The 12,215-nt window shown below is 43.4% G+C and overlaps 1 protein-coding gene across 1 annotated transcript in view; it reads right to left on the minus strand.

The window, feature by feature from the left end:
- Positions 1-5,805: 5,805 nt before the first annotated feature.
- The window catches only part of LRRD1 (leucine rich repeats and death domain containing 1), a 31,346-nt gene continuing 24,936 nt past the window's right edge, over positions 5,806-12,215 (minus strand). Inside the window, exons 5-6 of the mRNA XM_040352343.1 lie at positions 7,169-7,289; positions 5,806-6,003 (exon numbers count right to left, since the gene is read on the minus strand). Coding sequence (XP_040208277.1) covers positions 5,820-6,003; positions 7,169-7,289 — 305 coding nt within the window. The 3' untranslated portion in view covers positions 5,806-5,819. The remainder of the gene's footprint in view (positions 6,004-7,168; positions 7,290-12,215) is intronic.

Raw genomic sequence — 12,215 nt, forward strand, 5'->3', positions numbered from 1 at the left:
CATGAGGGGTACTGGATACTGGGTTAGTTCTAGAAAGTTCCAAATATGTTAATGAATTATTGTTTAGCTTTGTTGAAAATAAAAAAATAAAAAAACATTATGCAGATCAAAGTATCAAATGTGATTTATTTTTTTCTCAGCAAACGCAGAGAGCCACCAAGCAAAAGGGAAACATGGATAGATTTGCGATGTTACTGTATATAAGTTTAAATTGTAATGCAAATCCCTATAAAGTCACAAGACTTAAGACGGTCTTATGTCCCATTTTGTCATCCCAGGATCTTTGTGAATTTCAAAGGATTTCCAAAAACATTTTCGGTTATAAAAAGCTGTCCAGGAGAATTCTGTATTCTGCATTTCTCCCTTTCAGCTGATTGGTCAAAAACAAATTCTGTTACGCATTCCATGGCTGCGTCAAGAGTTAGGGGTCTCTTGAATTAGATTTGTTTTTTACACTTCTGTCCCCAATGGGACAAAGTACATGTAGTATATCATCCTATCTTACTAGGTGCCTTCTAACCCTAGTTCTGAGATCCCACCTGCCACCTCTCCTCCTGCTGCAGCTGATTCGAGAACAGCTAGAGAGGAGACGGACGATTCATAGCTACAGTGTCACGCCTGCCCCCTAGCGTCACGCACCAGCTGGTTTTTCACCTATAGCATCCCCATTTCCCATAAGGCAAGCAGACCTACCGGTATTCGGTTGCTCCCGGATCTTATACACAATGCTATAGTGCCTTGGCACCACGCTGGGGCAGGCTCGAGCTATATAGCGCCAACAGTTTACACGGCACTTTACAATATAAAAGGGAGACAATACAGTTATGATACAATAAAATACAAGAGGATTAAGAGGGCCCTGCTCAGAAGAGCTTACATGCTAATAGGGTGGGGCAGGTGGTACAAAAGGTTATAACTTTCCGGATTCAGGGCAGGCAACCTTCAGTAATTAGGTTAAAATCCATGGTCAAAATGCTGAGTTCAGAGAGTAGTCCAATCCGAGATCAATAACAAGGAAATCCAAGCTATTGGGCAGGGCAGAAATTGAGGGAATGTAAAGGGACAAAGCAGGCAAACTGGGAGCTTGAAGCACATGTTGCAAACACAATCACAAACATGACACTACGGGCTTGGCAGGCTTAAAACAGGTTTGGTCTCCACCCAGAGGCTGTGTCTGTATTGATCACCCTGAAGGTGGACAGTCAGACAGGGAGAGTGCAGCTCAGCCAAAACCGAGATGCTGGAATGAGACCAGCAGCTGCCATGGAACAGGAGCGTTACATGCTTCTGACAAGCAGCTTGTCCCAGCTGCCACAGACAATAAATGGCAAGAGGAATGCAAAGGCCGACACACACCCCTTCTCTGCATTCCTCTTGCCGTTGGAAAACACTACATTATGACCACTAGATGGAACTAATGACCATAGTAAATAAACAGGATACACACATTATAGTAATTATTTGAGATGAATCTGAATTCTTGAGCCATGTGCCCAGCATTCTTTTTTTTTTTTTTAGGAAATTTACCCCTATGTCTCTTCTGCAATAAAGTAATACTGTTCTGATCTGCTCTCAGTGTTACGACTGATTGTGGCTGGATGGTGATCATAGTAATAGCAGTGGATGGCTCTGCACAGAACCACAGGAAAAGGAGTCACCAGCACTCAATTGAAAAAAGATTCACTCCCGCTGCCTATAAGAATGATCAAGCCCCCCACAAAGCCCAGAACGTCATATGACGTCCACCCGGGATGGGAGATCCCCTCTGTGGACGTCACATTACAATGGCTGGGTAATGAAGTGGTTAAAGTGTTAAAGCCTGTGCCGGAAATGAAACTGTTTTATGGATGGGTTTACTTCTGCTTGAAGTGCTAATAACCCTCCTCCTATTTCTGCAATAAAGGATTCTTACCTTCCTCCCCACATGATGCTTTAAACTACTGAATACAATTACCTGTGCATACTCAGCTCAGTGTACATTCTTGACCAGGGGAGGGCTGGCAGCCATAGGCCTGGGGGGCAAGTCCAGTCAAGTGGCCCATAGCGCGTGGAAAAGTGATGGATCGTGGAAAACAGTCTAAGATTTTTCATGATCACAAGAGTCCGCACAGAGGCCCCCCTTACATCAGAGTCCGCACAGAGGCCCCCCTTACATCAGAGGCGCCCCTTACATCAGAGTCCGCACAGAGGCCCCCCTTACGTCAGGGTCCGCACAGAGCCCCCCCCCCCCCCCCACGTCAGAGTCCGCACAGAGGCCCCCCTTACATCAGAGTCCACACAGACCCCCTATACATCAGAGTCTGCACAGACCCCATATACATCAGAGTCCACACAGACCCCATATACATCAGATCTGATGTAAGGGGTGTTCTGGGAAACTTGATTTTAGGGTGCATGCTGTGGACTATTGTGTAAAGAGGGTCTCTGCTCACCAAAGCCTGCCCCCCCCTTTAACAAAGTCCACAGAGCACTCCTTTTTATACACTGGGAGGCAGTAGAGACTAGAGGGTGAGCTTACCAGGATGGAGAATGATGCTTTGTTGTCCAGTGCCCATACATGCCCGGGTTGTGTGGGCAGGGCAGACTCAGAAGGAGGAGAAGCAGATGGGCTCTATCTCTCCACGTGTCTGCAGAGAGAGAAGGGGATGTCAGTTCTGGTGTGCGCTGAGGCTGAGCTATGTGTGAGACGAGACATAGCTCAGCTCTGCAGCCATCTACCTCGGAGCTGACACAGGCACGGCTGCACAGTGGGAGGTGAGCAGCGGCCATGACCCGTTTTAACAGAACTCCAGCAGGCATATTCCTGCTCTGCAAAAACAGCATTTGGTAATGGCGGCCTGTGGCTGTGCATAGTGTCACCAGCCCGGGGGGGGATTTCCACCCTGCCTCCCCTGCCAGCCCTCCCCTGGCACAGTACCACTTCTCTTGTCCTGAATGCTGGGTGTAATTCTCAGTATCTGCTGTTATTCTCTATGTATGGATTCTGCAATAAATAATAAATAAAAATTGTGAAAAATAATAAATAAAAAAAAAACACACACACAGACACCTCCAACCCCCCCCCCCCCCCCCAAAAAAAGAAAAGAAAGCATTGTAAAACAAAAAAAAGTAAAAAATAATAATAAAAAAAAAACACTGTCACATGACATTGAAAAAAAAGTATCGGTAATCGGTATTGGTGAGTACTTGAAAAAAAGTATCGGTACTTGTACTCGGTCTTAAAAAAGTGGTATCGGGACAACCCTACTAAAGACCCTTCCAGGGGTTTACACATCAAGACAGATGAAGCCTGGACCCTATATAGCAGTGGTTCTCAACCTGGGGGTTGCCACCTTTCCGGGATTCACCCGGACAGCTCGGGTTTGAAATCATGTGTCCGGGTTTCAGACCAAGGAGTAAGAGAAGGAATAAAAATAGAGAATACATGGAAGGGAGAGGAAAAGAGGGGGCCGAACAAAGAAAAAGGGAGAGAAAGAATAATGCCGCGTACAAAGGCCATTTTTTAAATTGGTCATTAAAAACGGTCGTGTGTAGGCTCTCGATGAGAAAAATGGTCATTTAAAATTTAAAACCTGCTCTAATTTTTCTCGACGTTTTTCACGTTGTCATTTTTCTCGTGTGTAGGCTTTAACAACGGGGAAAAAAACGCATATGCTCAGAAGCAAGTTATGAGAAGGGAAATTTGCATAATCAGCCCAAAGGGTGGCGCCATTCGAATGGAACTTCCCCTTTTTAGTGCCGTTGTACGTGTTGTACGTCACCGCGCTTTGCTCAAGCATTTTTTTTTACGATTGTGTGTATGCAAGGCAGGCTTGACAAGAATCAAGTTGAGAATTTTTTTTTTCCATGACATTAAAAAACGGTCGCGTGTACGCGGCATAAGAGAAAAAAACAAGAAAGAAGGCTAGAGAGAGGGATGGGGGGGGGGAAGAAATTAGGATAGAGAGAGATAAAAGGGAAAGAAAGGGGAACAAAGAGAAAGAGTAGTACATCCTAAAATGCACCATAAGGGGTTTTAATACTGTACGAGTGGGAGGGACTCAGGGAGCGCTAAATGTTCGTGGGTTAGGGGCGCAAATTACTTGTCTTGCCTTGGGTGCTGACAACTCACACTACAAACATCATTTTACTGTTAGAGGTCCCCACAACTTGGGAAATTTTATCAGGGGGTCACAGCAGAAGAGAGGTTTAGAACCACTGCTATATAGGGATCAGCTATATGCAGACAATATGCAACTAATAAATGAGCGGTGCTAGAGGCGGGTTTGGAAGACACTTACATCACTTCCGGTGACGTCACATCCCACCGATGGAATGCTCACTGGTTGTGGGAATCAGAGCAGAGACAGCTTGCATCTGCAGCATTGCTGGATACACTGGGTGCCGGTGTTGTTTTTCGAGAACTGCCCCCCCATCGAATAGTGCCCACACATGCGCAGGGCGGAGCCGCACTCCAGCTGAGTTGCCGATCAGCTGGAGTGACGTGAACAGGGCGCAAGCGCACATCGTAGGAGGGATCTCTCGATGGGAGATACCATTTTTATGGGCACAAATGAAACATATACAAAGAGCGGGGGGAGACCGTAGTTCTCACATTGTGCCTTGCTGTTGCCGGACGGCTTTACAGTGTGCTGATGGTCCAGTTTTGTATGTGTTTGTATAGGTTTAAATTAGGGTTGTCCCGATACCACTTTTTTTAGGACTGAGTACAAGTACCGATACTTTTTTTCAAGTACTCGCCGATACCGAATACCGATACTTTTTTTCAAGTACTCGCCGATACCGAATACCGATACTTTTTTTTAAATGTGTCCCCAAATGCAGCCATGTCCCCCCCATATGCAGCCATGTCCCTCCATATGCAGCCATGTCCCCCCCATATGCAGCCATGTCCCCCCCATATGCAGCCATGTCCCCCCATATGCAGCCATGTCCCCCCCATATGCAGCCATGTCCCCCCATATGCAGCCATGTCCCCCCATATGCAGCCATGTTCCCCCCATATGCAGCCATGTCCCCCCCCCATATGCAGCCATGTCCCCCCCATATCCAGCCATGTCCCCCCCCATATGCAGCCATGTCCCCCCATATGCAGCCATGTCCCCCCCCCCATATATGCAGCCATGTCCCCCGTACCTACATGCTGCCGCGCCGCTGCTTGGTTAATACGGGCGGGGAACATACGGGCGGCTACCATATCCAGCCATGTCCCCCCATATCCAGCCATGTCCCCCCATATGCAGCCATGTCCCCCCCTTATGCAGCCATGTCCCCCCATATGGGGGAGCTATGGTAGCTCTTATATGAGGGAGTAAAGGTCTTTTTTAACAAGATGGCCACCTCCACAAAAAGACACAGTGCAGAAGAAGACACCTTAGGTCAGTAATCAGGGAAAAGATCAGCTGTAAGGATCTCATAGACAATACCGTGACCAACTTTTTGCCCCACAGTTCAGGCCCTCTTTAAATACAGATTCAATGTAAGGGTAATGCAGAGATATAGAACTTTTCAGTGTCTCAGGTTGGTTAAATAGTTTTATTTAACTAAATTGTTTTTTTAAGTAGGCAGAAGTTCTGCGGCAGTGGCAGCTTCCTTCAAATGACCCCCCCCCCCCCACACACACACACATACACACACACACACACACACACATACACACACACACATACACACACACACATACACACACACATACACACTGATCGTTTTGGGTACCAGACAGGTTTGCGAGAAGCCATAGATCAGACTGAACTGGGCTCAGGTTGATATAAGTTAATTCAGCATTCCTGTATACACGATAAAGTATCACATTTTGGAGCTCACAGTTTTATTGACTTTGCATTGAGTTTTAGCATGTTGGCTTTTAGTGCAATCTCGTGTAAGTCGGCCATCACCAGCACCCTAATTAGCTGTTCAGAGACAGCTGCCGGACTTATAGTAGGCTGTCTGACAGTTCTCCAGAGGTTCAACGCATGCAGGACCTTGTCTGGTAGTTGCAGAGATCTGAAATATAAATGGACAGTGCTGAGGTTGCATTGGTGTTTCTCTAGCAAATGAATGTATGATCTGTCTACAAATGATGTATCATGTAATGTGTAAGTACTAGGGTTGCCACCTGTCCAGGATTCACCCACACAGTCCGGGTTTTGAGTGTTGTGTCTGGGTTTTAGACGGACTGAAATCCCGATACATTCAGACCAGGCTGTGACTCCCCAAATAACCAAGATAGTCACACACAAATCTGTTGCCATCTGGGAGCTGTGGGCGGCTGTCTGGGGACTGGTTCTGTATTACTGGGGGGGGGGGCAGGGCGAAGATATCAGCAAGAGCAATTTGTTTACACCCACTGTTCACTATGCACACCGCATTACTACTCCCATGTCCCATGCCACTAAAGTGTTTGGGTTTGGCTTGAGGAAAAGGTGGCAACCCTAGGATGTACATGTAAAAAAAAAGTAATTGATTCGAGTTTTGGCGAGAGCTCTTCTCTCCCCTCAATACTGGGTCTCGTTGGCTTTGCTGGACCACCAGTGCCACCCATGAGTGCCCATCAGTGCCGCCTACCAGTGCCCATCAGTGGCGCATATCAGTGCCCATCAGTGCCACCTCATTAGTGCCACCTTATTGGTGCTGCCTTATCAGTGCCGCCTTATCAGTGCCCATTAGTGAAGGAGAAAACGTACTTATTTACAAAATTTTATAACAGAAAAAAAAGAAAAACTTAAAAACTTTTCAAAATTTTCGATCTTTTTTTAATTTGTATTTCGACACAAAATGCCCCCAGCGGCGGATGCGGTACTGCATCCTAAGATCCGGCAGTGTAAGTCCCTTACACATGTCGGATCTTCTGCCTAACTATGGAAAACTGATTCTGTGGATCAGTTACATAGTTAGGAACAGGGATACGACGGCGTAACAGCAGTTACGCCGGCGTATCCCTTTTGAGGATCTGGCCCTAAGTGCCTGGTATGGAAGTGGTTAAAATACACTGAAGGTGGTTCCAGTGGGGGACACAGGATGGTGTCTGGGGTATATTTATGTGCAAAACTGTAGTTCTTGAAATATAAGAAACTTTCGTTTTTTGGAGAAATGCAAACTAGAAAAGAAAAATGATACAACAAATTCACTGAAGGGATAGGATAATGTTATGTATTAGTTCATTTCTTACTTGTTCTTTAATATTGCTTTGCTATCTTCACCTCGAAGCTGAAGTTTGGTGCACAGAAATGTAAAATCGTCTGTAAAAAGACTGCTTGAAACTAGCTTAAAAATCTTCTGCATAATCCTTTCTACAATAAAGAAAATATATAGATATTAAACGGCATCTCCAGGTAACCCATTAAAATCAATCAGTGAACTTCTAATGCCATTGTAGACATGCCACAACCAAGATAAAAACTGAGGGCCAGATTCAGAAACAACTTACGGCGGCGTATCTCCATATACGCCGCCGTAATTTCAAATCTGCGCCGCCGTATCTTTACGCCGATTCTCAAAGGCAGATACGATGAAAAAATAGGCTTCTTCCTCCAACGTAACTTGCATACGCCGGTGTATAATTGTGTGCAATTTTCCGCTGGCCGCTAGGGGCGCTTCCGTAGATTTTCCGCGTCGAATATGCAAATGACCTAGATACGCCGATTCAGAAATGTACGTGCGCCCGGCGCATTTATTTACGTAATTTACGTAAGGCTTTTTTCGGCGTAAAGTTACCCCTGCTCTATGAGGCGTAGCCAATGTTAGGTATGGACGTCAGAACAGCGTAGAATTTTTCACGTTTTACGTCGTTTGCTTAAGTCGACCGTGAATGGGGCTGGGAGTAAGTTACGTTCACGTCGAAAGCATGGAGTGTTTGCGGCGTAATTTTGAGAATGCGCACTGGGATACGTCCACGGACGACGCATGCGCCGTTCGTAAGAAGCGTCATTTACGTGGGGTCACGAGTAATTACCATAAAACACGCCCACCTCTTCCACATTTGAATTAGACGGGCTTACGCCTGCCAATTTACGCTACGCAGCCGTAACTTAGGACGCAAGTGCTTTGTTAATACTGCACTTGCCTCTCTAAGTTGCGGCGGCATAGCGTAAATAAGATACACTACGCCCGCACAAAGATCCGCTCATGTCTCTGAATCTGGCCCATAAACACCATTCAATTTACCTTCAAATTTAGGGCTTAAATTACAAAACAACCAGAAGGGCCACCACAAAAAAACACATATAGTTATACTCACAAATGAACTCTAAGCACAGGCTCCTAAACTCTAAACTAGGACACCAAACACTTGACAAATCCAGAAAACATTCAGTAACCGGACCTGGATGACACTCCATGGCAAGAATAATCGCTTACTCACGCTAGAGGCAAGACACGCATTATTGTTCCAATAATTGGATGTTGGAGAGGGCAGTTGGTGATAGCCTCACCCCCTTTCCGTTGCTCTCATACACTCATTCCCTCAATCGCCTCTTCCCCGCCCCTACCTAGTTCCCCCCTCCCCTTTTTTTTCTTTTTTTCCCTTTGCTCTTTGGTACCCCGAAGAGGTAAAGCAGGAACTTTCATAGTTTCCTATTAGTCATCCCACTATTAGATTATACTTTATGATGACCCACCTTTTTATTTGATGTTTATGATCAAGAGGATCTATTAAGGATCCCTATACAGAATGCCTTTGCCTGTTTTATTTTTTCTCTTGTTTATATTAGACATAGAAAAAAGAAAGCCCCCCCATTGATAACGTCAATCTATGACGAAACGCGTCTGGGACGTGCACTCAGTGACGCTACCGCGCTCAATTCGAACGAGGAAGGGCTCTCGTTGCCGGCCGGCATTTGTTTTTATTCTTAAAGTTTTTATGATGATTGTAAGTACAATTTTTATATTTAAATAAATACCCTCAAACGGTATAGTTTGTTTCTATTCTGGGGGACTACGTGATTTCTGAGTGGAAGGGCTGCCACTCACTTTTGTGGAGGATTGGATTTCCTGGATAGCTGGCTCTTCCCCCTTTGGATGTTTTTCCCTTGGATGATTTGATCAGGATTCCCTCGGATTTGGTCTTAACACAGAGCGGTGTATCTTGCTCAAGGCTATTCCCTCTTAGCAATCTGGTAAGAGGCTATCTATGTGGTGGTGGTCTCACTGATTTGTTATACCTTTCACTGCGGTGTTATCAGAATTCAGCTGAAAGATTCCTGCTGCATATCCTGTGTTTCACACTCATCAGGACATTGATTTGGACTAATTTATTTATTTTTCAATTTTAAATTCAATTTTTTATGTTTTCATTCATATTGAACATTTTTTCCTATCCGGCATCATAGCTGGCTTATAGAGTTGGCACAGTTTTTTATTTTTTCTATATTATCTATTTGTATATGCACTGTTTATTGCTGGCTTCGGGTTTAACACACTAAATTTTTTATTAATTCACATTTATTCATTCACTTATTTTTTTGGTTAGCGCAAATTTCTTTGTTTCTATTTGTTATATTAGACATGTGCAGAATGAAAAAATTAGTTTTGTTTCATTTCGATTCGTTATTTAATTAAATTCATTTAGTTAAGTTCGTTGCATTCATTACATTCGTTTTCGGGATTCATTTTGTATTCGAAAAAATTCTACCGCATTCGAAAAAACTCTACCGCATTCTAAATAATTCTAACGCATTCGAAAACAAATCTACCGAATTAGAAAAAAAATTATCAAATTCGAAATAATGCTACCACATTTAAACGAAACTATATATAACCATTTCCTGAAATTCGAAATTCGTATGGAATAAAATCGAATTTGAATAGAAGAAAAGATTAAAATAGAATCGAAAATACTAGAAAAGAATAGTATAGAAAAACAATAGTACAGAACAGAAAAAAAATATTTTATATATCTCTATATATAGAGATATATGTAAAAAAAAAATCGAATGTGGTAGTTTTTTCTAATTTAGTAGATTTTTTTCGAATGCGGTAGAATTTTTTCGAATGCAGTAGATTTTTTGTAATCTAATTAAATTTGATCGACTTTTTAGGAATTCGGTCAAAAAATTTTTCAAATTCTAATATGAAACTAATCTTTTATAATCTTTTCTATTCAAATTCGATTTCATTCAATAAGAAATTTGAATTTCGTATAAAATGAATTCAAATTCGAATAGAAAAGATTAGAATGGAATAAAAAAGAAAAACACGAGATTCTATTGCTTTATTGTTTTATATTCTATTTTATTGCAGTTTATAGAAAATCAATTTATGTTTTTTCAAATTCGATTCAAATTTGTTTTCAAATTCGATTCGAATTTGTTTTCAAATTCGATTCGAATTCGATTCGAATTCGAATATCGTTTGCGTTTTTTCGAATATGTTTAAATTCGTTAATTTTGTAATTCGGATGCATCCGAATTTCCGAATAATGAAAAATTTGTCCGAATTCGAATTCGTAACGAAACAAAATGCACATGTCTAGTTTATATAGTTTATCCTTAGTGTTTCTCCAGGTTTGGCCCACACTGTTATTGTACTATAAGTGAGTTTGGAGGATTCATGGATTCTGTTTACCTTTGTATTATCTGCAAAACTATTAATAAAATGTTTATGCAAAAAAAAAAAAAGAATAGTAGCTTACATGTTTCAAGGCTTATACCCTCTTCCTCAGAGCTCTGAATAAGGGGGTATATCCCTTGAAACCACATGAGCTCTTGTTCCTGCCATGAAGTGTCTTCCAATATTGTTACATACACTTGTCATCAGTTCATTACACTTTGGCAATAAAGTGGTGTTTTTCTATTTGTTTCCATCAAATTTAGGGCTATATAATTGCTCATAAACAGAATTACCAGAATTTTCTGAGTGCTTTTGTGTAGAACTGATGTCTCTTTAGAACTGATCGCTCTGTGTAGCTTCCCTCTCTTAGAACTGGGGAACATGCTGGACTGCAAATTTAGATGAATTCATAACAATTCAGGAAATATTTGTACTGGTCCAGACACCGGGGGCCTGGGCCATGACTCTCTTTTTTAGCTCCCCTGGTCAGCACCACATACTTTACTGATATGCAGCAGTCTCTTCCACGGGTTATATGGCCCACAGAAATGAACTTTGAACATACTCATACAGAAGGTTACAGAGCTAAAGTAAGCTCTCCCAGGCTCCTCATTGAATCTCTTGGGACACAGCTGAGGAAAACCTAGGAGGACTCATTGTAGTTCTATACTAGGTGGAGGGGGGGTTGGATACAGAAGGGAGTGAGGCAGGAAGATGATTTGTGTTGAGTGGGGTTTGCTGGGACGAATGAGGGGGTGCATGAGAGGGGAGACTTCATGCTAGGAGTGGGATTTTTGCTTAGGAGGGCAGAGATTTTTGCCTAGGGGACTAAGGGAGGGTGAATTATTGCTGGTGGAAATGTTTGCTCTTGGTGAAGGAGGCAGAGTTTTATTTTCTTGAGGTAGAGATTTTTGCTTGGGAGGGAAGGGGGGGGGGGGTTCTCTGGAGGAGGGATCTTTACTTTGGGGGGAGGGGTGTTCGTTGGGTGGTAGAATTGATGCTGGAGGAGTAGTGTTGATCTCTGCACTCTGCAAGTAGATCTGTATGTTAAATATGACTGACCCCTGCACTCTGTATTGTGTTTTAGGAACTCCTGGACACTGAACTGTGGACACTGGGAGCACAACATACAGAGTCCAGTGGTCTGAGAAGTATGCAATGCACAGCACAACATACAGAGTGCAATGGTCAGGAATATACCATGTACAATGTATGTTACATACTCCTGACCACCATTCTCTTTACACTGTGCTCTGTGTTATAAATTTAGGGGTTCATACCATTGCTTTAAACCAGGGGTTTCCAACCAGTGGCCCAGGGGCTGGGATGGCGGGTTGGCATGCCTAGATCATGGGTTGCCGACCTGCCATCCCAGGGCATCAGTGATATGAATGAAGCCAGCGGTAGAGGAAGCAAGCGGCTGCAGAGCCGCAAAAGCTGATGCTTCCTGTATAGTGCCGCCTCCTGTCACAGGTGGAGTGATACCAAATGTACTCTGCCTGGGGCAGCAACAGCGAGTGATACCTGAATGTAGGACTGTTATTAAACGCCAGTTTATATTATAAAATCCCAGTGTATACATGGGAATATCTGTTCTGCAGTGGTTACTAGGCTGCACCTGCGGGTTCCTGCACTGAGCCATACACTTCTGTTTTTACCTGTGTGTTTTG

Source organism: Rana temporaria, chromosome 5, assembly GCF_905171775.1.
Source record: "Rana temporaria chromosome 5, aRanTem1.1, whole genome shotgun sequence".
Classification (NCBI taxonomy): Eukaryota; Metazoa; Chordata; class Amphibia; order Anura; family Ranidae; genus Rana; species Rana temporaria.